Genomic DNA, 27,384 nt, shown 5'->3' on the forward strand with positions numbered 1-27,384 from the left:
AAATTAAATTCCAGTTTCATAATTTCATATAACACGCTAACACACAAGCTGCCCTTTCCAAGATGGCGGAGACGTTGACGAATTGGCTAATGAATGGTAGCACTTCGTCAGCCGGAGGTTGAATTGAATATTTATTCTTTTGGCGCCATCTATTGGTCTAAACATAATTAACACGTTAATTAACTAAAACTAAATGTAATGCAACATAACTGAGTTAAATCAGTATATTTTGGTTATATTTTAAAGGTTCTAACATCCCTGAACACCTGACAGTATTTTTAAAAAAGATTTAGTGAAAGCCATAAATCATAATAAATACATAAATACATAAATGCTCGTTTTTTTAACAATGTAATTATAAATGATTATATCAATAAAGTTAGTCAAGGCTTATTTATGTAAAATGAACCATAGGAACGTAAAGAACGTTTAGGTTTATTAGGTTTATTTCCCAGTATTTCGACGTTAACTCCACCCTCGATTATAGTCTTTCTTTGGGCTTGATGAGTCACTTTACCGAATCGACACTTTTGAACAAACTCGTTTAAATTAATCAAACTAGGCGATTTTTAAATCTTTTCGATTCAGAAACATTTGTAAAGAGAAATATGAGCTCGTAAAGAAATCCAAGTAAGTTTATTCCGTTTATATTGCACTGTTTCAAGATTTGCTCCACCCTCGACTACAGGAAAGCGACGGGCATCAGGAGTCATTTAACCGATTCGATTCTTTTGTGCGAACTCGTTGAAGTGATCAAACTTTACTTGTTAAAACCGTGTAAATATCTTGTAACACACATTCACGACTTTTTAAGCAACATTTTATTCATTCAACATTATAGAATGTTCAGATGGTAATATCAACAATAACAGTTGGCACGTTTAAGAAGACATTTTATAATGACTATAATAATTCATAGCATAACAAATATAAAATATTTATACAATATAAAAACAGTATAACGGGATAGAACTATATGTGAGACTTAGTTTTCTGTAACTCTCCCCGAAAACGAAAGAAAAACATTAAAAACAGGTGACAATTTCAAGAGATTCGTTCGAATGAGTCGATTCGTTAATGAATCGACTCGTGAATCGTCCATCACTAGCTGCGGCCATAGACCGCAATCGGCGGGAGGAGGAGGAGGAGGAGGCAGGGGAATAACAAAACCCCCGACTTTAATCCTGTCCGCAAACTAACTTTAAAAACTTTATCATGTTAAAATAGTCCCATCGCCATCATTTCGAGGCACTTCTGTGGAATTTAAAGGACTCGCAGAAGTTTTGAAGAAGGCGACGGAACTTTGGCTGCTGCGCTTCTTTCTTTTTTTTTACCAGAAACCCTACAAAAAAAGAAAAAGAAAAAAACTATGGCGCTCAGAGCGAGAGCTTTATACGACTTCTCTTCTGAAAATCCCGGAGAGATTTCTGTGGTAGAGAACGAGATTTTAACTTTATACAGTGAAGATGTAGTGGACGGATGGTTAGAAGGCACAAACAGCCGAGGAGATTCGGGACTGTTCCCCGCGTCGTACGTGGAGATCTTAAGAACTCAAGATTCAGTACAAGGCAACGGGACTGCTGGAAATGTCTACAGCCCCAGGACCGGAAGTGAGTATGCATATCAAGTGAGAGGGGACACGTCAAGCGAGTCCACGCCTCAGAGACACGGTTATCCGACCAGCCAAGGCAGCGATGACGACTGGGATGACGACTGGGACGACAACCAGACGACTGGGACGACGCCGACGACTCGTGACCTGAGCGTCCATCAGCTCAAACACCAGCCCAGTCGTGCCAACTCTGTTTCTTCACGTGGCAGTGGTGGCCAGCAGGCCAGGAGCTCAGCTACAGTTGGGAAAAACCTCAACAGGTTTTCCACCTTTGTGAAATCAGGAGGCGAGGCGTTCGTTTTGGGTGAGGCGTCCGGATTAGTAAGGGATTGCGATCAGATCTGGGTGGTCATGGGGCAGTTCGGCCCCGAATGGCAAGAGAACCCTCATCCTTTTACGTGCACCATCGACGATCCAACCAAACAGACCAAATTCAAGGGGATGAAGAGTTACATGTCGTACGGCCTGACGCCTAGCCACACGCAAATCCCCGTCAACCGCCGCTACAAGCATTTCGACTGGCTGTACGCGCGCCTCGTGGAGCGCTTCCCAGTCATCTCTGTTCCCCACCTTCCAGAGAAACAGGCCACGGGTCGCTTTGAGGAGGACTTCATTTGCAAGCGCAGGAAGGGTCTGATCTGGTGGATGAACCACATGACCAGCCACCCTGTTTTATCCAGGTGTGACGTCTTCCAGCATTTCCTGACCTGCAGCAGCAGTGACGAGAAAGCCTGGAAGCAGGGCAAGCGCAAGGCAGAGAAAGATCACCTGGTGGGCGCCAACTTCTTCCTCACCATCGTCCCACCGGCCACACCGCTCGACCTCCAGGAGGTGGAAAGCAAAGTGGACGGCTTCAAGACTTTCACCAAAAGGATGGACGAGAACGTCGTGCAAGTCAACGTGACCATCGGGGAGTTCGCCAGGAAGCAGATGACCGGATTTAAAAAGGAGTATCAGAAGGTTGGACAGGCCTTCAGGTTGCTCGGGCAGGCCTTCGAAATGGACCAGCAGGTGTATTCGGTCAAGCTGAACCAAGCGATCGCGTTCACTGGAGCCGCCTACGAAACCATCGGGGACTACTTTGCCGAACAACCTCGCCAGGATCTGGACCCGGTCTCGGATCTTATAGCGATTTACCAGGGACATCTAGCGAACTTCCCAGACATCATCCACGTTCAGAAAGGTTTGAGGAATTTTTGGAAGTTGCATGGTTGCGTTTTTGACCGGTTGCATGACTGATGTCTAGTTGCTTTGGCTGTAAAGTCCACTCTGTTTTCATTAGACTTTTGAGTGTGAATATTTTAATCCACGTGGTTCATAACACATCATTTCTGCAGACACGATCACGCCAGAATGAGTGTTTTCTTTCCCAGCACTGCAACAATTTCCTTATCATCGTGGTCACTGGTCTGTGAAGAAACTATTTGGTTTATTTTTTTTTAATACTAGCAGTATTGATAAACACTACACTGTATGATTTATGCTAGTTGTCATCAAGCACCAAGTCATCAAGCCGCCTTCTTGCTTTTGGTTCACATCGATCCCGAAAAGAGTCGATTCCCTGATTCATTTCATTCCATTCACCAAAAAAAAAATACCTTCAGCATCCGAGCGTTGGCCTTCTTTTTTATTTGACTCATCACGATTGAACGAATTAAACCAATGAGTCATCTCCTACACCGTAAAACAGTTCAAGATGATCAAACTTAGAACTCAAAGTTCACCTTAAAACTAAAACCTTAGGATAAGCTTTACTTCAACACACACGTAGTCAAGACAAGATTCTTTTTGAAATGTTGTAAACAAAACGCTGGAGTTACAGTGCAGCAGTGACCGAGAGCATGGCTTCAGAGGTGAGTCACTCACTAAAAAATGTGCAAGAACTAAGAACAAGTTAAAAACACAGCACCGTGAGTTTGGGTTGATTTGAAACTCATATCATGACAGATTTGTGTAATAATTTATCTCATCTGCTTGGCCTTTCTGTGTACCTGAACGCAATAACATTCCCAGATGCATGTGCACTAACGTTCAAGGCACCTTGGAGCCTGGAGTTTCGAGAGCGTCTTAGCCTGAATTCCAAAGAATTCCGTAAGCCATAAATCTAGAGTTTCTTATCCGGTCCAAGTTTGTGTGAAAGTGGAGTGGAGTGGGAGCAGCTCTGAGTGGAGCAGCCTTCTATCGAATAAAAGAAAGAAGAAAAAAGACCCGGTTAAATTGACTCATCGTGAGTCACGAGTCTGTTCTCCATCATGACTTCAACGTGACAGACTCGAACGCAGTGAGATTTCCTTCTCTGTTTATTTAAACACCAGCGCTGATCACTGTTAAGATTGCTCGATGCTATCTGAGGGCTATTACTAGTCAGATTTCTACATCTGTGCACCAGCTTCTTTTCTTTTCTTTTTCTTCGCCTTTAGGTTGATTCAGGACATTTTAAATGAGCCATGCGAGACAGCTAAGCTCCGATACTTCAAGTCAAAGTCAGCAGTTTTTTAGGAATCAGCTCCAGTCACATAAATAATAATAAAAAACTGTGATCATTTTCACTCAAAAAAACCTAAAATGTGAGATGTGTTGATAAAAGAAATACCAAATCTCCACATCAGGCATGCTAGAATAAGTGATTTTAGTTTATTTTACACTAAAATGTGTGAAATTCAACATGGACGATCTTTTTGTTCAGGGTTTGTTTGTTCGGTTCGTTAGTCGGTTATTAATCTACACTATATTGCCAAACATTTTGGAACACCACTCTGAATCATTGAGTTCAGGTGTTGTTTTTCAGGGGTTGAGCTCGGCCCCTTAGTTCCAGGGAAAGAAACTCTTAATGCTTCAGCTTCATACCAAGACATTTTGGACAATGATGACAACTTTGTGGGAACATTTTGGGGATGACCCCTTCCTGTTCCAACATGACTGCACACCAGTGACCAAAGCAAGGTCCATAAAGACATGCTATCAGATTTATTTCAGAGCTCATCACCTTCTATTCTATTGTTAAATTGTTTCCTATGCTTGTGTTACACTATTTCACTCTGTTTTCTGTTTTTTTCTGTTCTTCCAATCAGCAGTAAACAGAGCTGCTAGCCCCACCCACCAAGCGCATATTTTTTTTAGCAGGCCAAAAAACCCCAAGTGAAAGTTTCGGTACTGACCCGGTGGCTAACGGAAAGAAAAAAAAACGCTTGTCCAGTTTTCTGTTGCCAAACATTCCAGCTCTTTGTGCAGTGGAAAAGGTTGTTTTGTCTGAGAATTTTATTCATGTCTAGTTCTTCAACCTCGGCTTTTTTTCTTTCCACAGCCCGCATTTAAATAAGTCTTTTTAAAAAAAAAAAATATATCACAGTAAACAAAGTTCAACTTCAATCATTAACTTCATTTTGCCACAATAAAGTCAAAAGGAAATACACTATATTTCCAAAAGTATTGGGACACTCCTCCATAGTCAACAAATTCAGGTGTTGTTTTTCAGGGGCTGAGTTTCAATCCCTTAGTTCCAGTGAAAGGAACTCTTAATGCTTCAGCTTCATACCAAGACAATTTGGACAACTTTGTGGGAACAGTTTGGGGATGACCCCTTCCTGTTCCAACATGACTGCACACCAGTGACCAAAGCAAGGTCCATAAAGACATGGATGAGTGAGTTTGGTGTGGAGGAACTTGACTGTCCTTCACAGAGTCCTGACCTCAACCCCATAGAACACCTTTGGGATGAATTAGAGTGGAGACTGAGAGCCAGACCTTCTCGTCCAACATCAGTGCCTGACCTCACAAACGCTAGAGGAATGGTCGAAAATTCCCATAAACACACTCCTAAACCTTGTGGAAAGCCTTCCCAGAAGAGTTGAAGCTCGTTATAGCTGCAAAGGGCGGGACAACTCCATATTACAGTCATGTGCATGGAAAGGCAGATGTTCCAAAACTTTTGGCAACATAGTGTAAATGTTTACTATGTTAACTTTTTAACTTAACTTAAAGTTGTGTGTCAGGCATTGTAGGATTGATCCACGGAATCGTTCCGCTTCATTTTGTTCGAATGTAACTAACACCTCGACTGATTGAAATTCGTCATGTCTTGGAAATGAGAAATCCAAACTCGGAATTCAGTCTTTTTTTTACGTCACCTATGTGTGTTCGAGCTACAACGTGGGAAAACAACATGTTGGACTTTTGTTCACAATAAGCTAGCTGGCTAAAAGCTAGTGAACTGTAACATCAGTGTTGTTTGGATGTTAATGGAGCTAAAAGCTCACACGTGTTTTTATTACAGATAAACTTTTGTTTGCTGTTGAATTGACATCTTTTGTTGAATCTTTTGTCCCTAAGTAGTAATTCCGATTTGTTTTATCCTATTATTCTGATGTGTTTTATCCTAGATAGTGCTTGGAAATCTGAGCTATGAGACTTATGCTGTGTTCATGACCAAGTGGGAACTGGAGAGTTTCCAATTTCCGGTTAGGAAAGACCCATTTGACTGGCTTTCCAAACAAATAATTCCTGCTTGGAAAGATTATTTTTTTCGAAAGATTTTAGAAAGCTCTAGCGTTTAGAGTCTTTTGAGTTTCTGTTTATATTAGGAATCGCTAAATACTGAGTTGTGCCTAGCTAACTGAAACGCTGACTCACTTTCATGATCAAACTTTCATTTTCACCTTCTGTTATGGTTCGAGAGCTCAGAGCAAGTTCATCTGACCTCAGAAGTAGGAATTTGCATGAATGCTCTAGCTTCTAGTTGGAAGATTCCCAGTTCCTGTGTGTCATGAATGCTGTATTAGTCTAAGCAACAAAAAACCTGACATCCATATGAGCACCTCTGACCTCTTGTTTCTGCCCCTCCCCTTCTAGGAGCTCTGACCAAAGCGAGGGAGAGCCAGAAGGACAAAGATGTCCCGGCGGCGCACGACATCCACGAGCGCTGCAACATCATTTCCTGCGCCACGCTGGCCGAGATCCAGCACTTCCACCGCACCCGAGTACGCGACTTCAAGGCCCAGATGCAGCACTACCTCCTGCAGCAGATCTCCTTCTTCCAGAAGATCACAGCCAAACTGGAGGAGGCGCTGCACATGTACGACCAGGCGTGAAACAGGACCGTGAAGCTTTCATCTCACCACGTCTAACTTTTCATATCGTTCTCATCACGTCTCTTAGACAGAAAAAGATTAGGGGCACGTGTGCAGGACATAATATTTAGACACAAACGAAATCTCGCTCTTAGTTTCCGTTTTGTAACAAAAACAATAAATACATCCTTTTTTTTGTTTGTTTTTAAATATGGGAATTTATTGTTCACAAAAGATCTAATAACGTCAAGAAACAAAACTAATATTAATATCAAACTATTAGTTATAAAATGATAAATAATATATAAATAACATAATATTCTGAATATCCACTAAATAAAATTTTATGGAAATATTTTTTGCCAGGAAATTTAAATATATAGCATAACATGAAGATAAAACTTTATAAAAGTTTTAAAAACAATAATAATAATAATAATGTACTAATATTACTAATAATTATTATAGTACTTTTTTTTTCATTTTTGTAAAATTGCTCTTAAAGCTGAAGAATGTTTTTTAAATATAAATGTACTTAGTGTTCAATAAATCTAAATTCAGCTTTAAAGATTGAATAAAATATTATATTAATTTTAAAAAATGATAAATAGTAAAATACTATTTATTTTGTATTTTTTAAGATTTTTATAAAAAAGGTTTTAAAGTAACAATAAGGATTTTATTTAGTGGATATTCAGATTGTATTATTGTGCACATGTGTATAGAGTTTGAAATCTTTTTTTTTAACGTTTTTGATCTAAACCACATTTCCATTAAGCAGAAACTAAAACCCCGACGCGTGCATTTACACTCGCGGGAGAAACGTCGGACTCATCGGCATGAAAAAATCCGTTTCCTGTATCTGAATCTGTGCATCTTTACACCGCTGCGTTTTCTCACCCTGCTTTTGGCTTGTGGACAATAATAATAATAATTCTTTTCTAACAGCTGGAATTTGTGCCTTAGTTCGATTCCCTGAGTCTTATTTCCTGAGTCATTTTTAAATACAGATCTGTATTTATGAATCTCAGATGTGTCTCAGTGTTTCTTCATCTGCTGATCTCACGTTTCCTGCTGTAGAGCTTTCTGCAGTGTGAATAGCTGTGCTGCGTCTGGATTAGATTAAGATCAGAGAGAGAGAGGGAAGAAGAGAGAGAGTGGGAGAGAGAGAGATGGAGGTTAACAGAGGGAGAGAGAGAGACAGAGAAGAGAGAGAGGGAGGGAGAGAGAGAGACAGAGAAAGGGAGAGAGAGAAAGACAGAGAGGGAGGAAAAGAGAGACAGAAAAAGGGAGGGGGATAGAGAGAGACAGAGAAATGGAGGGAGGGAGAGACAGGGGAGCAGAGAAAGTGGGAGGCAGGGAGAGAGAGAAACAGAAAGAAGGAGGGTCAGAGAGAGAGGGAGAGACAGAGCCCAAGGGGGGCAGAGAGAGAGGAAGAGAGAGACAGCAGTAACTTGAGAGAAGTGTGACCTAGAAATAAAAAGCCTGTGGACTCAGATTGTGTTATCTAGAGGACATTCCAGACGAGGAGGGAGGCCGGGGTTGTGGCTGGAGCTCGGTTTACCACAGCATTTATTATTTAAAAGATTAATATAAGATTAAAGGGGAGATTCTTTTTAGCGAGCGTTTCTTGCCAGAGGTTTTTTGCTCAGATTGTGACTCTGGAATACTGACGTGCTCTGAATTAACGCTGCAAGAAAAAAAAAAACTCTGGCTTTAACCGAGATTCCTGAAAGATTAACGATAGCTAGATTGGAAGCTTTTACTGATTAGACCTCTAAGAAAGAAGAAGATGTGAATACCTCAGAAATCGATATGAAGATAAAACCTCATCACATTTCTAGTACATGCATTTTTCTATAGTGTGTCCATAAACATAGCTAAACCCCGCCTACTCCTGACTGACAGGGTGTACGACGAATCAGATGCCGTGGTCTAGTCGCACTGTGAAGTCAGTCGTGGTGAATGTTTTTTTCCGACACACCTGAAGCTCTTCTTGGCTAGCTCTCGGTTCCAGAGTCACTGTGCTTTACAGCATCTGTGTAAAAGACAGAAAGGCTACATGCTAGCTAGGAAAACAGCTTCTTCGCTAATTAATCAACCTCGTTACCGGTTGCCCACAACTTTAAGCACTCGAGTGGTTAAGTGGCTGACATGTCAGGGGCACTGTAAATGAAGGTCCTGTTTATTATACAAGAAAGGCTTTCAAGGCAGTTCTAAAACTCTGAAGCCTTTAGGAACGTACTAGAACTGCTCAACAACATTGTAAAACTACGCAACATTCTCGATCTGGCAAAAAAACGTTCTAGAACTGAGCAGTATTAAGTAACTATGTGACAACATGTTAGAATTGTTTAACAACATTTCTGAACTATTCAACAATGTTCCAGAGCTACCCAAAAACATTCTACAACCATAAGACGAGAACACTGCACATTCTTGAGCAATGAAACTGCATTCTAGAACAACTCAACATTCTAGAATTACTCAAGAACAAAATATCATATTGCTTTAGTACTTTTAAGATGAGAACACTGTACATTCTAGAGCAATGAAACAGCATTCTAGAACTACCCAAGAACAAAATATCATGTTGCAATAGTACTTTTGAGAACGTTCTAGAATGGATGAGCAGCTTAAAATTACTCGACAAAATTCTGAAACTACACAACATTCCCAAACTGATAAAAAATGCTCTAGAACTGAGCAACATCATTCTAGAATGACTTAGCAACATTAATTAACTATGTGACAACATTTTAGAATGGTTTACCAACAAGGTTCCAGTGCTACCCAAAAACATTCTAGAACCATAAGATGAGAACACTGAAGCTGCATTCTAGAACAACTCGAACAAAATATCATATTGCAGTAATACTTTTAAGAACGTTCTACAACGGCTCAGCAACATTGAATTACTTGACAACATTCTGAACCTACACAACATTCTCAAACTGCTCATGTTGTCACATAGTTAAAGAATGTTGCTGAGTTGTTCTAGAATAGTTCTAGAAGGTTTTTTTCCAGTATGAGTGTAGTTTAAGAATGTTATGGAGCAGTTCTAGAATGTTCTTAAAGGTACTAGCGCAACATTAGATTTTGTTCTTGAGTCATTCTAGAATGTTGAGTCATTCTAGAATGCTGTTTCATTGCTCAAGAATGCGCAGTGTTCTCGTCCTATGGTTCTAGAATGTTTTCAGGTAGCCCTGAAATGTTGTTGAGTAGTTCAGGAATGTTCTTAAACAATTATATAATGTTGTCACATAGTTAATTAATTTTGCTGAGTTGTTTTAGAATGATGTTGTTCAGTTCCTCCTAGGTTCAGAACCGACACAACAAACTGAGCGAAATCATTATAGAACGACTCAGCAACCTCAATTAACTATGTGACAACATTCTTGCACTACCGGAAAACATTCTAGAACCATAAGATGGGAACACTGCGCATTCTAGAGCAATGAAACGACGTTCTAGAACTACCCAAGAACAAAATATCATGTTGCAGTAGTACTTCTGAGAACGTTCTAGAATGGCTCAGCAACATAGAATGACTCGGCAACAACATTCTGGAACTTCCAAAAAAAGAAACATTCTAGAACTGAGCAACATCATTCTAGAACGATTCAGCAACATTAATTGAATTCTAGAGCAATGAAACGACGTTCTAGAACTACCCAAGAACAAAATATCATGTTGCAGTAGTACTTTAGAGAACGTTCTAGAACAGCTCAGCAACACAGAATGACAACATTCTGAACCTACACAACTTTCTAGAACTGAGCAACATCATTCTAGAACAACTCAGCAACCGCATATAACAATGTGACAACATTCTAGCACTTCACAAAAACATTCTAGAACCATAAGATGAGAACACTCTAGAGCATTCTAGAGCACTGAAACCGCATTCTAGAGCAAGTCAACATTTCAGAAACTAAGTGACAACATTCTCGAATTTATAGGACAGCATTCTAGAACTAGACATTTCAGAAATGTTAATGACAACTGTATGGCAAAACACTTTAGAAGTATGTGACGACATTCCCGAGCAGGATTCCGGAGCGATGCGACTCCGCTCCGGGCAGAACACAAACACACACTCACACACACGGTTCTTCAAAGACTCTGAGTGAGAACAGACTCAGTGTCAGGAAAGAAGGCCCTTGTCCGTTGCCATGCCGACCGCGAGAGAGCCACTGAGCTCCTCCACACACTGCAGCTGAATTATTTATCAGAGCTAATGTTTCCCCTGTCTTTCTGCACAGATACACACGAGCAGGCTGGCACTGGAGCGTTGCAGAATTTAGCACCACGCCTCTCATCTTCAGAGACAACGTCGCAAATTGATCATGAAATTAATCTCGAGGAAAGAATCGTGCAATTTTGTTTTGAACATGTTAAAAAAACGTGACGTGATAAAGCAGAGTTACATATACTATCTGGAAGTTTATTACCTTCCTCTGGCTCATTGTATTCCTCTTATACCACAGCCATTTACACGCCATATCTCATTTTAAGCAGCTGATCAAGTGAGGGTTAAGGGCCTTGCTCAGGGGCCCAGTAGTGGCAGCTTGGTGGACCCTCAACACATTAACCACTAAGATACTAGACCCCATTTGTCAACTGTACACATCCCTCTGAATGAGCTGTTACTATAGAAACCATACCGTACTATCAGAGAATTTATTATATAATCTAATCATTACAGACCAACATTTATCTTTTTTCCCCAGAGGCACTTTTTTTCCTCAGAGTCACGCAAAAGGCACCATTTTCTAGATGACACAATACACTCGTTTGATTCGTGACCTTTTTCTCCATTACACCAGTGTTACATGGTCTGCATTTGCGTACTGAAATGTGATTGGATGTTTGGAGTTATGCAGCAGTACTTGTATGCTTCTAATACTCTGATCAGTCTGTAATCTCTAAATAAACTTAGTGTAGACATGGACACATTGACGTTCCTTTCGGCCCCAAATGAAGCCTGACATCATGTCTTTGTCTCTTCTGGACGGAGGCATGGTTCACAAATCAGATTCAAAGATTCAACTCATAACTCATGAATGCTCCGAATATCTGCATGCACATTCGGGTGTGGAGGTCTCCAGTCATCAATTCCAAACATCAGAGAAGCATGACTAAGAGCCATGGAAACAGCCAAAACGTGAAAATACATCTTCAGAGCCAACAAAACGTTCTCCCAAATGCTCAGATCACAACAGATTTAGAAAGACTGCTGTTATAAACTCTACGTTTCTCTGTGCTTCAGGGTGACATAATCGTCCAGCACTGTCGAATTCTCAAATCCGATTGGTCGATTTTCTATAAGAGCCACGCTAACATCAGTCAGGCCATAAGTCATTCTAAGAAATGTTTACGTTTCCATAGTAACAGCTGCTTTTCTAAGCTAATGTAGTAAAGATAGCTTATGTTATGAGCTAGCTAGAGAATGTTATTCTCTTGTACAAATTTCACTTTGAAACCTTAAGCCAGCTAAAATTCACTTACTTTGTGACTATTTTTCTAGATATCATCACAGTCACTCAGTATCACAGACCAGTTTGCACAAAGCTAGCTGTAAGTTTCCTTTACGTGTTAGCTACACTAAACTCTTAGACTAAGAAAAACCACACAAACAACCCGGTTTGAAAAATGTTTAAAGCTAATGGCCACTTTTAATTTCCTTTTTAAACATAAGGCATCATTTCCAGTGAGTCACGATGAGCAATATAAATACAGATGTTTACAAATCCAGTGTAATGAGAAAAATACATGTTATATTTATAACATGAAAAAATTACGTTATGTATGGCAATGGTACGGTGGTCTAGCTGTTAAACTTTCTATAATCAGATTACTGTATGTCTCCAAAACACTGTAATATTGTTGTGACATGCTACTGAATCACAAATAAATGTAGCTGCATAAAGCTTTAAAAAGCTCACTTAGATCTAATACTATGGGGATAACCACAAAACTACTGCACAACATTTGGCGAATATTTGGCTCTAAGTTAGTTAATATTAGAGTTAGTCTAATATTAGTTCTATAAACACAGGGGTGGGTATGGCTTGGGTAATACTTTCACATAAGTTACGAGTGTTTAAAATAACTCTGCCTGTTTGACACAGTGACCAAATTGTAAGCATATTTTCACTGCCTCATAAGTCACGAGTACACGGTCCTATCCTGAGCTCCTATCCTGAGTTTCACATGTTTTTTTTCTGGGTGCGCTGGTTTCCACACACCTCTCAAAAATATTGTGGTACATTTACATTTCTGGCATTCTTACCCAGAGCAACTTACATTTTATTTCATTTCATACAACTGAGCAGTTGAGAGTTATGTGCCTTGTTCAAGGGCCCAGCAGCTTGGTGGACCTGGGATTCAAACTCACAACCAGTAGTCCAACACCTTCACCACTAAGCTATTACTTCCCCATTGGGGGTACACTAAATTGCCTCTAGGTGGACAAGCAGCTCATGCAGCATGTAATCACCCCTCTAGGGTATATCCTTGCCATACACCAGGGTTTTTTTAATATCCACTTCAACCATGACCAGGATAAAGTGGTAACTAATAAAGAGTAAATGATGGTCTGATCCATGCTGTGTGATACTGTGGTCAGAGTTATTGGATCAAAACCCAATACTTATATTATCTCGGGGTTGGTGTACCAGTAGAGAACTGCAAAAGTTGTGCAAGTTACACAGGAGTCCATAAACCGAGAGTTCTATCCATGGGATTCTTCCCACCTCCCCAGAACATGTTGGTAAGTGGACTTGCTACTCTAAATTGCCACTAGGTGGACTGGCATCCCATGCAGTGTGCAGATGATTCCATGTCTGAAGACACTGTTTCAAACCCAGTATTGATTTTGTCTCAGAGTTGGTGTACCAGGAGAGGACTGTGGTGTTCCCTCGGGATTCATGGGAGTCCATGGACAGACAAGCATTTCTGAGTCAGGGAGTGCAATTGCTGGTACCAAGGGCCCATTATGCACTGTTTCTAATACAGGGCTTCTGGGACACCTTGGCATAAGTGGGGTCACTACAACAGAGGGAACGGTTAGACTTCTCTCAGGCTGTCCCAGATAAGGGCTTGGAGACACCATATCCTCCACAGAGGTCTCTGGCAGGTCTTGGATCATGGAAGGCTGAGCCCGTTTCTCTTGCCTGTGCCGGAAAACCAGGATTAAAACAACTAAGATGACAATAAGAAACAAGCAGGCCAGAAAGGGTAGAATAATAAGCAGAGGATCAGATGCAGGTCTTGGCAAAGACTCTACCCTGATCGGTGTGTTCCTGGGAGGATCGTTGTGTCTGCCTGATGTGGTCTTGGGTGCATTAGACACTGTGCCTTTTCCTCGTGTGTGGTTTCCTGAACGGTTTCTTGTCTTGGTCTTTGGAGGTACCCAGAGTGGCCTTTTGGTTGGGTGTGTGTATGATGGCTCATTCATGTGTGAAACAACATTGCTTGTTCTGTTAAAAGCAGGATGTATGGTTGGATGCACTGGAGCTGCTGAAACAACATGTTTTCCTGTCATTGGATCATAAGGTACAACCAAGAAAACAAACTCTCCTCTGGCAGGCTGAACATTTGCTGCTTTCAAAATGAAAACAAATGAGTCTTCAAGTGCAGATGCAGTTTTATGCTCGACAGCTGTTGTGTTACTATGTACAGCTAGAGAGTTAACATGCTCCTGAATGGCAATTCTTCCTTGTTCAACATCCCTAAAGGTAAATGATTCTATAGACTCTGATGCATCACCTAGGTTTACTGTTACCTTTACTAGCTTGCCGTATTTTGGAGGAACGATAATTTCAAAGACTGGGTCACTGCCACTGATGGATGCCAGCTCAGTGGCATCTAAAACATCTTTTCTTATTTTAACAGGAATACCATCAGGGATACGGACTTGTTTTCCAAGGTGAATCAGCGGCTTCACTGTGATATTGAACGCCTGATCTGTCAGGTTGCATTCAGAGGTGGCAACAGTGAACTCAAAGCTGTCTTGAGAGGAGGATAAGTCCGTCATTTGATACAAAACCTTCCCCAACAACAGTTCCTCCTGGTCAAAGTGTGTGATCTGGTCTTCCTTTATCACTAGCCTGCCATGACTTGGTGGTGTTGTAATGTAATACTTTATGGTTGTGTTTTTCTTGTTGGTCACTGCAGCCAAGTGCCAAGGTGCCAGGATTCCCATGGTTTGCCCTTGCACCAGAGTCAATCCTGTATTATTTACAGTGTTGATTGTGACATTATGAACTTCAAGGTTGAAGAGTTTATAAAGTGGACGATGGAAGCCATCAGATACACTGAAGTAGAATATTCCTGAGGAGGGATGCCCTTCTTGAACAAAGTGCACCCTTCCCTCGTTCACATCAGCCTGGGTAAATGTGGCAGTAGGTTCGTTTAGCCTACCTTCCAGGGCCAGGAAGCCATTGTTTGGCTTGCTGATCACAGTGTAGTGGATGTCCTCAGGTAAAGTGTCCAGGTCTTCCACATGAAGGTTTTCAGGACCTAGAGTTACAGTGTCTCCTTTGACTACCAAGAGGCTGGGGGCTTGAGTTTTAAGTAAAGGGGGCAGATCATTCACAGGTGTTACAGTGATATTAAAAGACTCTGAGACCATAAGGTCCTTCTCAGGGGGTGGCTGAAGAGGTTTCCCTATAAGATTTAACCACACATCAAAACTGAAACTGTCAAAGGTGGTCTCTGAGTCATCATGCACATATGTGATGCCATATTTGTTGAGGATGAACTGGGAGAAGTCGGGTTTCTCGCGGGACAGGTTACGTTCTCCTACAACGATTGTCCCGAAGCGTGGCAGCGTTGTGACTCGGTACCAGATTTCATAGGAGTCTCGTTCTTCTTCAGGTAGCTTCCCCAAAAGATTTGAGGCATCCAGCTTCGACTCATCAATTGTAATCCGACTGCCTTCCACCACTACAGCACCTGATACGCCAAATAAATACAAATGAGCAGCTTGTTCAGCATTTATAATGTGAAATTAAATTCATTAAACTTAATGAACTTTGTATATTCAGTATGACTGAAGGACATATAATTTGAAACCATTCCCTCAACATTTTATGGTCACTGTTTGTTTATTTCTTTGTGTCCTGATCCTGATTGCATTGATTATATCATTTTTCTCTGTGTCCTTTTGTTCATTACTCAGCATTGTATTCCACTCAGGTCTATGTTACAAGCCTGACCATTTTATTTCCAGTCAGGTGTCTGTCATTAATCATGTTTATAGATATTGATTTGCATTGTTCCTTTGTGCGCTCTCACTTCCTAATCAACACTTTGTGCTGTCAGTTGAGACTAGTCCTGACTTTTGCCCATATGGCTTGGATAAGTTGTAGCTAACTTTCTACCTGGACAAAGCTGAAAAATCATAGCTCCTGACACTACGCACCTTGAAGCAATGCCAGCTAGTTAGCTAATGCTATGCTAAACAGAAACAAAAAAATACCTGTGTTGGCATGAAGGATGCTGCTGTGTTCCGGACTTGTGTTATCGTAGGAGATGTTGATGTTAAAGGTGTGAGGTGGGAAGGAAGCAGGAGGAGAAGATGCAGTAAAGATGAAGGAGTCTGTTGCGGTCCATGATATTGGCTCAGTGTGTTCATATACCACCAAACCTGCCTTTAACTGCAGAACAGGAAAAAAAAATACGGCTTATTTATTGTTATTTTTTGGTAACTACTTTTATATTTAATATTGTGAAACAGTTCTGTCTTGAAGAAACCAGAAAACTTATGGATACAGCTTTAGTTCTGACTGCTACAAAGTTCTGACACTTCCATACACGATTGAAGAAATGTCTCTTTACACACCATTATGTTATTGATATTATATTATTAGACTACTCTCAGAGAAAATGAATCAATGCAAATTGTTAATTTGTTTATTTTTCAAGAATAGTCAATTATGTTTCTAAGAAAATTTCCCAAGCATGTGCAGACTACAATAAGTGCAGGTTAAATTATTACATTTTAATATTAATCCCGTTATAGAGTCACTTAATTAATGGATAAGTTCCTAGCCAGGAATAGAATTTAAACCACACCATGTTGTGAGAGAAGGTAGATATCGGCTCGGTCCCCGTGGAATTTTCGTCTTGGGCCCTGAGCAGCCTGCCCAGTCTCGGGGGCAAGGTAACAGAATAGACCACACTGCGATTCTCATGAACATCATCATAGTCATTAGTGGCAATGAACAAATCTTCGACGGAAATTACTTTTGAGGAACCTGAAACAAAACAAAAAGAATGATTAATAACAATAATATTATAATAGCCAGTTTAATTAAAAAATATACAGTAGCTCTATTTCACAATGTATCTGAAACATTTACATTACATTTCTGCCATTTAGCAGACACCCGTATACAGAGCAATTGAGGTTAAAGGGCCTTGCTCAGGGGCCCAGCAGTGGTAGCATGGTGGACCTGGTTGGCCCAAAACCTTAACCACTAAGCTACGACATCCCCCTTTAAAAGCGCTGTACTGGGACAATAGTGAAAGTGAAAATGAACACAAATCATTATTTGACTATTTTCCAGTAAAATAACCTGGAAACACTTTGAGTTCACGGTTCCTCTCCAGGCTGAGTGTCAGAGATCGAGCAGCGATGCTGAAAATTTGCCTCGGTGCAAAATTGACTCCGTCATTCACCTGAAAATGAAATCCACCAAACATGGCGCCTATGGAGAAGAGAAAAAAATTGCGTCCAAATTTCAAGGTGAAGATTTAAAGTGTGATTAATGATAATTATTAAAGATGGACCATGATCTTGTCAGTGCTCTTCTCACCGCTGTGTATGAACACCAGCTGCCGGTGGTGGATGTGAGCCTGGGTGAAGTTCAGGACTGGTCTGGAGGGGGCGCTCTTCAGAGCAAGGTGTCCATTACTGGGAGGAGTGACGATAAACTCCAGGCTCTCGGGGGCAGAGTCGCGGTCAGTGGCACTGAGATCATCGCTGGTGATTTCTGTCACAGAGTCCACCCACACCTGAAGGAACAAAAAGTCTTCAAAAGTGCTATATTTAATAAGTTTGGCCATCTTCAAAACTATTTCCTGTTAATTACCACTTCCTTCATTTTTATTCACACAAAAAATGTGTGTGTGTGTGTGTGTGTGTGTGTGAGTGAGTGTGTCATTCTTCATTTAAAAAATTCCATATCAAGTTTGGAAGTTTAAACAGAATAGAAATGAATACACAAAAAGCAAAAGTAAATAAATTTTAAAAAAGTTATTTAAAATATATTTTTTAAATTAATTAATTTGAATTTAAAGATTAGACTGGTGAATTTATGTTTACCTGTATTTCTGAAGTGCTCAGCTATATATAATATCATTCCTTTTTAAAATGTTACATTAATAAATATAAAATGTCTACATTTATGAGATATAAAACATTAAATCTGGATATTTTTACAAATATAAATAACATTTACATTGGGTTCAGTTTTAAAGACTTACATACAGTTTTTTTTAAATATCTGATTTATTAAAATTATTAGATTATTATTATAATTATTATTAGAAGTATTTAAAATTTAATTCTTTTTTTATTTTTTAACTCAGCTGCATATAATATGATTCTTTGTCTAAAATATTACGTTAATAAATATAAAATGTCTACATTTATGAGATATAAAACATTAAATCTGGATATTTTAATAAATATAAATAACCTTTACATTATGTTCACTTTCAGTTTTGTTTTGTTTTTTAATTATCTGATTTATTAATATACATTTCAGATCCAAATCCTAGCGGCAGGAATGCCAGAAAAAAGGGGCGGTTATTGAGCCTCCTGGTGGAGACACACAGTACTTACATTCTGAAAAGTTAGCCATTTTTTTCTAGATCTGAGATTTTTTATTATTATTTCATTAATAATCAGGAGATAAATAATTCAGAGAGATGAATCTAAATATTATTAAAGAATGCAGATATTTTATTTTATGATTTTATATTATTTATAGGATGGAATCATGGATCATGTAATCTCCTACTGAGGGTACGACAACCTCTTATCTATAATGTGTATGCCAGACAGACAGACAAACAGGCAGACAGATAGAAAGGTGGAGGGAGAGGCTGGCAGGCAGAGAGACAGACGGAAAGAGAGACGGACAGTCAAGCAGGCAGAGAGACAGACAGACAGACAGAGAGGTGGACAGAGAGGCAGGCAGAAAGACAGACTGGCAGGCAGAGAGACAGATAGCAGGCAGACAGACAGAGAAGTGGACAGAGAGGCAGGCAGAGAGACAGACAGGCAGGCAGAGAGACAGATTGCAGGCAGACAGAGAGGTGGAGTGAGAGGCAGGCAGGCAGGCGGAGAGACAGGCAGGCAGGCAGACAGAGAGATGGAGAGAGAGGCAGGCAGAGAGATAGAGAGACAGGCAGGCAGACAGAGAGGTTGAGAGAGTGGCAGGCAGAGAGACAGACAGGCAGGCAGAGAGACAGATTGCAGGCAGACAGAGAGGTGGAGTGAGAGGCAGGCAGGCAGGCAGAGAGACAGACAGGCAGGCAGATAAAGAGGTGGAGAGAGGGGCAGACAGAGAAACAGACAGACAGCAGAGAGACAAAAAGACAGTCAAACAGACAGAGAGACAGACAGACAGTCAGGCAAGCAGACAGATATGTAGAGAGACATGCAGGCAGAGAGGCAGAGAGAGACACAGATAGACAGACAGAGTGACAGACAGAGACTGGCAGAGAGACACAGGCAGACAGACATATATACAGACAGACAGACAGACAGAAAGACATACAGACAAACAGAGAGACAGAGGGAGAGACAGACAGACAGAATCCCATCTGGACCCATTACAGTCAAGCTCAGCAGATTGTCATGTAGAGAGGGATAAAGTGTGGAATGTAAAGAATTCAGACAGATAACACGACCCACCCCTGTCACTCGGCATCATTTACACAATAAACTACAGCGCTGTGCATAAATATTCACCCCCTTTAACTTCTCCACATGTCATCTCACACCCGGGAGGTGAAATGGACTTCACCCAGATTTTTAACATTTAATTTACTCAGTATGTAACATGTAAAGGCACTTCTTCTTCGGCTTTTCCCTTCAGGGGTGGCCACAGCGAATCATCTCTCTCCCCCATCCCTATCTTCTGCATCCTCAACACTTGTAACATGTAAAGGCACAAAGGTTATTTAAACAAAAGCTCACATGTTGCTTGCATAAAAACGCAACCCTCTGATCATTATTATTCAAGTCTTCTGAGATATCTTAGATCTCTATCAGCTTTGCACATTTTATGAAGTCCATCTCACCCTCAGGATCCTGTTAGCAGTTATAACCGGGGGCTCGTCGTTTACAGGCGTGATGTTCACGTGTATGACATACGGCACGCTCTGCTTACGGACATCCGTGTCGTTGGCGACCAGCGTGAAATTATCTGCTGTCGTCTCGCTGCCATCGTGGACATACGAAATGAACTTGTGTTCGACCTGCGCAAGAAAATATTTCAACTTATCAACTTTATTTACATAAATATGCAAATCAAAACAAAAGAAGGAGAGGAAATGCGACTTAGGCAAATAGAAATATAATTAGAAATGCATATACAGTATAAATGCATGAATTAACAAAGGGATGAATGAAAGAATGAATGCACAGATTAATCAATCTGTTCATTAACTTAGTGATTCGTTCAAGCTTTCATAGATAGATTCATGAAACCACCACTCACACATATAATGTTATCTAACAACAGACAATTATCTACAGTGGAACCTTGGCATAGGAATTTAATTCGTTTTTAAGGTGAAAATTTGCATTGAAACGAATTTCCCCATAAGAAATAATGTAAATGTAGAAAATCCATTCCAGCCTCCGAAAATATGAGCAATATTACCAATACAAAGCGTATGTAAACGGTACGGCTGCCTACAAAGAACTGACCCTAGCCAAGCATTTTATGTCAAGGCTCCTCACAGGAAGTTGTGCCACCAAGCTTGGGCTAAAAATAGAACAGACCACCCACGCGACCAATCTGTCAACAAAAAAACGCCGAAAAATCACCTAGTTTTTGAACGCATGCCGAAGGCAACGTTGGTATCATGGGTTGACTCTTTCGAAACTGACTGAAAAAATAATTCCCAAAATACTCAAACTCGCTTCGGTTGGTTTCCCATGGCATTCCACTGACGCTAACGAGTTCTGAACAGGTTCTGGACGTATGCACAATTTAGCCGGGGTTCGGTTCAGTTCGTTAAAAAAATCATAAGCTGTGGCATTCGTATGCTGAGTACTCATTCGTTGCACTGTACTCATGTTTTTAAGCTAAAATTTAATTACCTAAAAAACCCAGATAATGATTAAAAGCTGACCTGCACCCTGGTGAAAGACGGGATCGGAACCCCAGGGATCCTGGAGTGCTCTATACGGCCGTGATGTGGTCCCTCGATCACATGGTACTGGACATGAAGTTCTGTAAAGTGTTGGCCCATGACCTTGATCACGTCCTGACTCAGAGCTTGTGAAGATCCCTCTTTCAAGGTTATATTTGAGACTTGGAGTGGAAGAAAGAAAGGAATGATTTCCACAAACACCACCAGATCACTGATCGTCATAATCCCGTTAGTGACGTCCAGCGTGAAAGAGTCGTCGACGTGTCCGGGTTTCTCCTGGACATACTCGATGTGGCCAGAGTTAACGTCCCACTGTGAGAACTTTTCCACGGTCCCATTGTGACAGTTCTCTCCGTCTGCGTGAGAACATCTCAGGAAGCCATGTGATGGAGGTGTTTTCACGGTGTACCTGATCTCATCTGCAGTGTTATCCTCATGAATTACCTGGAGTAAAAAATGAACAAAACACATCTCCAAAAAGGTACCACTTTATCCCAAAAATAACACAATGAAATAGGTCTTCTAGCTCACTTGCTAAATTCTGGACCAGAGCCCAATTTTTGTTAGATTTTATCCAGCATTAAATTTTCTTTCTTGAATTATAAGAATCAGCTTGTTACTGAGAAAAAACAATGCAAACACCTCCTCCCACCTGAAGACATCTAAAAACCTTAATCTTCAACTGTTATAAATCGCTGACACTGGAGACTCCTTCCATAAACGTTAATCTTAAACAAACATCTCCTTACAGAAAACTTCAGCATATCAATCTGTTTAAGGTAGCCACTAAATAAGCCCCTGTGAATGGGCTGGTGCTATAGAAAGGATAACCACACAGTTAAAACCGTCTGTCTATTGTTTTTGAGATTTGAGATGTGAGATATACAGGACACATTTTCTTAACTCACTGATTCTACATGATTCTGTAATTTCAGGAGGTTCAGTTGTATTTACACACCTGAACACAGGTAAAAGTCTTCCCAATTGTCCAAACATACTGAACTAGCATGACCTGGACAACTCATTATAATACAAGTCATTATCATTATCCATGGGATACAAACCTCAAGCTCCTTTTTGTGAATTTTTACAGCTTTCCCTTCTTCCACCACTACAGGGTGCTTGTGGATGATTCGCGGAGGTTTCTGATGGCTCTCGAGGTACACCTTCACTGCCACGGTCACGTCCAAGTGCAGCTCGTTTACCGTTGCTGTCAGGCTAAAGGAGTCCAGAAGGTTTCTGCTATCGTCATGGCGATAGACTACGTGACCCGCCTTCAAGTCATACTGCGTGAAAGCATCAGCCTCGATTCCTTCACAAAGGAGAACGCCATGACTCGGAGGATGAAATATCTCAAAAAGGACATCCTCGTCACTTCGGACGTCGGTGTTGGTAGCGATGCTGAAGTTGACTGACTGTAAAATGACTTCCTGTCCCTTTTGGACTAAAAGGCCGGTATTGTTGGCTACCTTTAAATAAGGATCCTGGGCACTTACTTCCAGCAGCGTGGATAAATAATGCTTCCCATCTGAGACGAAGAGTACAAAGCGTACAAAGCTCACACCTCTGTGGACAAACAGCACTCTCTTTTCCTCCAGATCTCTTTGATGGAACTGATAAAGCTTGTGCGAGGTATCGTTTACCAACACTAGCTCACCCACCGAGATTCCTCGCCTGGTATAAAGCAGCTGTCCGTCATCATAGTCCGAATCCGGGTCGTGGTAACAGAAATCTTCCAATGTCAGGAGCCTCTGACCGTCCCGTACGACGTGAAAAACTTTATCTACAACACGGACAGGTTTCTGGTCATTCACTAACTGGATGGAGATGTTAAAAATGCCTTCAACGTCCTTCTGTGATGATGCCGAAGCATAGAACGTGAATGTATCACGTGTCGTTTCGCTGTCGTCGTGAACGTACATGATGCGTTCCTCAAGAATGTCCTGATTTGTAAACTCCATGATACCGCTGCTGGAGTTGTTGACTCTGATTAGTTTCCCATGTTGAGGTCTGCTTGTGATGGTGTAACGTACAATGCCGGAGCCTAACGTCTCTAAGAAAAGACTGTCCTTGGTTATGATCTTACTCTCCCCTTCTAAGAGGGAAAGTCCATGATTTCTGAGAACTATGCTGTGAACATCGGCTTTGATGCTGATCCTGAAGTCGTGTCTTGTGGAATTAGAGTATTCTGAAAACACCTGAAAGCTGAACATGTCCCTCAGGTCTTTGTTTGGCTTTTCAAAAAGTTTATACTGCACTTTTTGGTCAGTGATGTTCATCTGGCTAAAAGTAGAGTTCTTTTTTAGGATCTTCTCATTGAAAAGCAAGGTGCCTCTCCTTGGTAAAGTCAACAAGCGGACGTGAATTTCGTTATCGGACAGTTTCACATTTTTGGAGACTATTCTAAATTCCTGCGGCGTCAACGTGACTTTACGATCGTCTTTCACTTCCATTTTACACCTCGTGACTTTGTAATGAATCCATCGGACCCTTATCTGAACGAGGACCTCATCTGTAGACACAGAGCCTACGCTGATTTTGCATTTGAAGCCATCAGTTACGTTCTTCAGCTGGGGACCATGGAAGGTGCTAAGATACCTGAGTCGATCCTTTTCTAGAAGCTTCTGCGTAAAGGTACTCACCTGCTTCCACTCACCACTCGAATGTAGCCGTTGCAGCTCACCGTAAACAGGTGGGTCTAGAACATCATACCGGATATCCATCACTTGCTTGACCATGTTCACTTGCACAGCTAAATGTTTACTACCAATGTGAGAAGCTCGACCCTGGATCACGTCCACACCGGTGTTATTTACAATTTTGTACTCCAGGGTGACTGCCATAATTCTCAGCACGACCGTATTGCTCACTTTTTCTCCATCACTCACTCTGATGGCCATCCTAGAGTTCTTGATGCCTTTGTGTACGAAACTAACCTTACCCTGTTCCAGGTCCGTGTACAAGAATTTGGTCACTGGTTTTCCTGGATTATCTGCAAGTTCCAGGAATCCAGCGCCTATGATTAGGTTACCAAGCAGAAAGAATACCAGCTCTTTGTAGTTACTATCAGGGTCAGTAGCTCTTAACATGTCCACACTCAAATGCCGCTTAGAGTTCTCTAGGAGAATAAACAGGTTTCCCTCTGGGAGGTTGAGTTCTGGGGCATCGTTAATAGGCGTGACTGTGATGTTAAACCTGTGCAAGTGGCTCCCTTTCAAATAACCAGGCACTTCTTTATTGGTACTGGTGATGAAAATAGAAAACATGAAGAAGTCCTGAGGAGCCTCTGAGCCTCCATGAACATACATGACCCGACCCTGCCACAGATCCAGAATACTGAAAGTATTTTCCTGTTGATCAAGATCAACATCGAGCCTCAGCTGCCCGTGGACAGGCTGTTCCTCGACACGGAACATGATCTGGGATAGCTTGATCCCAAGCTTGTGGAATTCCAGGTTCAACCTGATGTGCTTTGACTCAAGTGGTGCTCGTCCACCCTCAAGGACCTCCAGATCTTTGAGAAGTAAGAAGGTCTGAGCCTTTGTCTTGTCAAATTGAGGAGTCTCTGGTTGACCAGTCTCTGGATTGACAGTGGTGATGGGTTTGTCCTGCTTCACCGGCTCACAACCGACAGAAACATCTTTGGTCACCATAGCATTGGGTAGGCCCATGTTTTGGCCATTGATTTTGATATTTCTGAGACAGCCTTTAAAGGAGCCACCACTCATGTGCTTCGATAGTAGAGATAGCAAACCATTTCTACGTACTTCAAAAATGGTGCTTGCATCAACCCCACCCAGGAAAAGTGGTCCATTCAGCTGGAGAGCCCTGGATTTGGCTGCAAAGCTGGAATTCAAGATCTCCTCACCAACAGTTAACTGAAGACCCCGTGGTGCTACATAGAGCCTCACAGAGTGCCAATTTTCTTCACTCACAGCTGTTATGGAGCTTAAAGCTGTCTTACTACCATCCACTCTAACAACAGCAACGAGGTGCTTGTGTCGTATCTCCAAAGCCACGTAGTCCCCCTTCCCTGCAGAGCTATACAAGATAAGCCCATCTTCAGCTGAGGTATAAAACTCACACTCAAACTCGCCTTCCTGTGGAACCTCCCACATCGGCAGAGACATGTACGCTTTGGAGCTGTAGAAACTGACCGAGTCATTCATAGAGGCAGAAAACTGCGGACTGCAGCCTAAAGACACCTCATGGACCATTTTATATCCAGAGTAAGGCCTCAAAGATGAAAGCAGATTGTGTTCATTAAATAGCACTTCGTCCAGGCAGCCACGGAAGCCCACGTGAGATATATCACTGAAAAGGTAAAGCTTATCCGAATTCTCAAGACCGCCAACATACAGTCCATCCCAAACGCTGAGCTCCAGGTCAGGCCCGGGCATGCTCAGACTGCTCTGTGAGCTTCTGTCGACAGTCAGGGTGACATTGTGGTCATTGTGATGGAGTTCAATGGAGTGCCAGGTAAAGTCGTTCAAGAGAGACGCTTTCTCTGAGCGAAGGATGCGTTCCCCTGATCCGAGTTCAATCTGCACCTGCGTTTGATAAAAACACATCAAGCTAGTTTTAGCCAGGAATTACTTTTGGAAGGAAATGCATTAAATAATATCAACAGTGATCTGTACAGCAGATATACAGTTAATATTGTAATTTAAAAACCTCTCATGTTGCCTTCAAACCTACTGAAAGGTCTGTTTTGTGTTCCAGGCTACTGGATTTTCTAGATTAAACCATTCTGAATTTAAGGTCAGAGTTTTTTATTTGTTTATGAGATGCAGTTAATGACAGCAATCATGATGACAGCTTAAAGCTTGACAGAATGGTTAATGTCGCTGTGAATGAAATTGCAAAATTTCAGTTTGACTCGGAAACCAGGGATTGTTCTCTGAAATGCTAAATGCTAAATTCATGGCTCAAGAATATATCTAGTTTCTCTACTTCCTGTCTGGTCGTATCGCACCACAGCAGTGTGGATTATTTTCCTATAACAATGCAACACTTAATACGAGGATTATTCCTGTAGGTTTCTAGTCACTTATGTTACAGACATAATGAACTGTTTAAACGTTACAGAAGACCTATATTATAAATGTGGAGACATTTGCCTAAAAAGTTTAGGCGGGTCTCTAAGATTGCTCTCAACTAAATCAGTAGGTACTGTCAGGAACCACTGGGACAGTCATTGCAGCCTGCTTTGGTGTGTGTGTGTATTCCCCACGTGTTTTGTGCCACGCCCCTCCAATTGTTCTGATTTCCCACCTTGTCACCTGTTCCCCATTAGCCTTAATATCCTGGATTATATGTAGGAGCCCTTGTGTACCTGTCTTTGTTGGTCCTTGTTTGTCTGTCTGTCCCCTTGTCTGTCTGCACTCACTACCACCATGGAGATCTGGGTTTGATCCCTGCTTTGGGTGGGGTCTTATGTGTGTTACAGGTACATTCTTAGAAAAAAATTTTTTGCAGTTTTGTTCAAAATTTGAGAACTTTCTATGGCAGCTTTACTCATGTTCCCTGCAGATGAACGGTAGCGGATATGGTGTTTTCTGATGATGTCCCGTGACACGTCTCGGCCCAAATCTGCAGAAAATCTGCAGTCATTTTGGAAAAAATGGCAAGATCGTCTGAATATCATATAGTTATGCATGATTTGGCACATAAAAGGACTGCTTAGGGAACCGCAATGTTGGTAATGGTGACTTTGTAGATCTTTTATGAACATCAGTGCTAGGGATTAGGGATTGCCTAATCCCAGTGCAAAACAATGACACACTGATATAAAATCAATTGTGCTGAATGTATGTCATGTTCATCCTACTCCTCATGCTGTGTCGCATTCTCTAAAATTTCTTTCTACGTTTCTTGAGCCCAGCAGGCAATATCTTCACCCTGCCAGTCGTCTCTACTCGGCGAAAACAAGCGAGGACTTGCTTTAAAATGCCATCAGCCGGGATTCAGTTTACGTGTTGACTTTTCTCTATGATCTCCTACTGAGCTTCTGAAGATAAAAACTAATCAAGGGTTCATGTGACATTCATGTCAGAATGGTTTTCACCCTAACTTCAGGAACGGAAATATCTCTGGATAAAGTCTTTCAGACTTTACTCAGGATTTTATCATTTATATAGTTTAACAGCGTATGGTGTGTTAGTTCATTACAATCCAGAGCTACAGTGTGGAGATTTTATTCCAGAGTGTGTTACAGTAATATATAAAACACCAACTGAAAGTCAAACAAAACTAGTGTTGAATTAAAAACTATAGGAAAAAGCACATATATAATCATGTACA

The 27,384-nt window shown here is 41.2% G+C and overlaps 2 protein-coding genes across 2 annotated transcripts in view; one reads left to right on the forward strand and one right to left on the reverse strand.

Annotated features, from left to right (window-relative positions):
• Positions 1 to 1,090: 1,090 nt before the first annotated feature.
• Positions 1,091 to 7,708, forward strand: snx18b (sorting nexin 18b). Its single transcript, XM_058411629.1, has 2 exons — positions 1,091 to 2,795; positions 6,461 to 7,708. The coding sequence occupies exons 1-2, from the start codon at positions 1,370 to 1,372 to the stop codon at positions 6,697 to 6,699; spliced, it is 1,665 nt and encodes a 554-aa protein (XP_058267612.1). The 5' UTR covers positions 1,091 to 1,369; the 3' UTR covers positions 6,700 to 7,708.
• A 4,675-nt stretch (positions 7,709 to 12,383) lies between these two features.
• The window catches only part of LOC131366738 (chondroitin sulfate proteoglycan 4-like), a 30,452-nt gene continuing 15,451 nt past the window's right edge, over positions 12,384 to 27,384 (reverse strand). The window contains exons 5-12 of the mRNA XM_058411439.1: positions 22,146 to 25,631; positions 21,061 to 21,525; positions 20,002 to 20,178; positions 17,505 to 17,703; positions 17,265 to 17,396; positions 16,762 to 16,943; positions 16,166 to 16,343; positions 12,384 to 15,639 (exon numbers count right to left, since the gene is read on the reverse strand). Of these exons, the coding sequence (XP_058267422.1) occupies positions 13,541 to 15,639; positions 16,166 to 16,343; positions 16,762 to 16,943; positions 17,265 to 17,396; positions 17,505 to 17,703; positions 20,002 to 20,178; positions 21,061 to 21,525; positions 22,146 to 25,631 (6,918 nt within the window). The 3' untranslated portion in view covers positions 12,384 to 13,540. The remainder of the gene's footprint in view (positions 15,640 to 16,165; positions 16,344 to 16,761; positions 16,944 to 17,264; positions 17,397 to 17,504; positions 17,704 to 20,001; positions 20,179 to 21,060; positions 21,526 to 22,145; positions 25,632 to 27,384) is intronic.

The sequence above is a fragment of the Hemibagrus wyckioides genome, linkage group LG16 (genome assembly GCF_019097595.1).
Source record: "Hemibagrus wyckioides isolate EC202008001 linkage group LG16, SWU_Hwy_1.0, whole genome shotgun sequence".
In the NCBI taxonomy this organism is placed as follows: Eukaryota; Metazoa; Chordata; class Actinopteri; order Siluriformes; family Bagridae; genus Hemibagrus; species Hemibagrus wyckioides.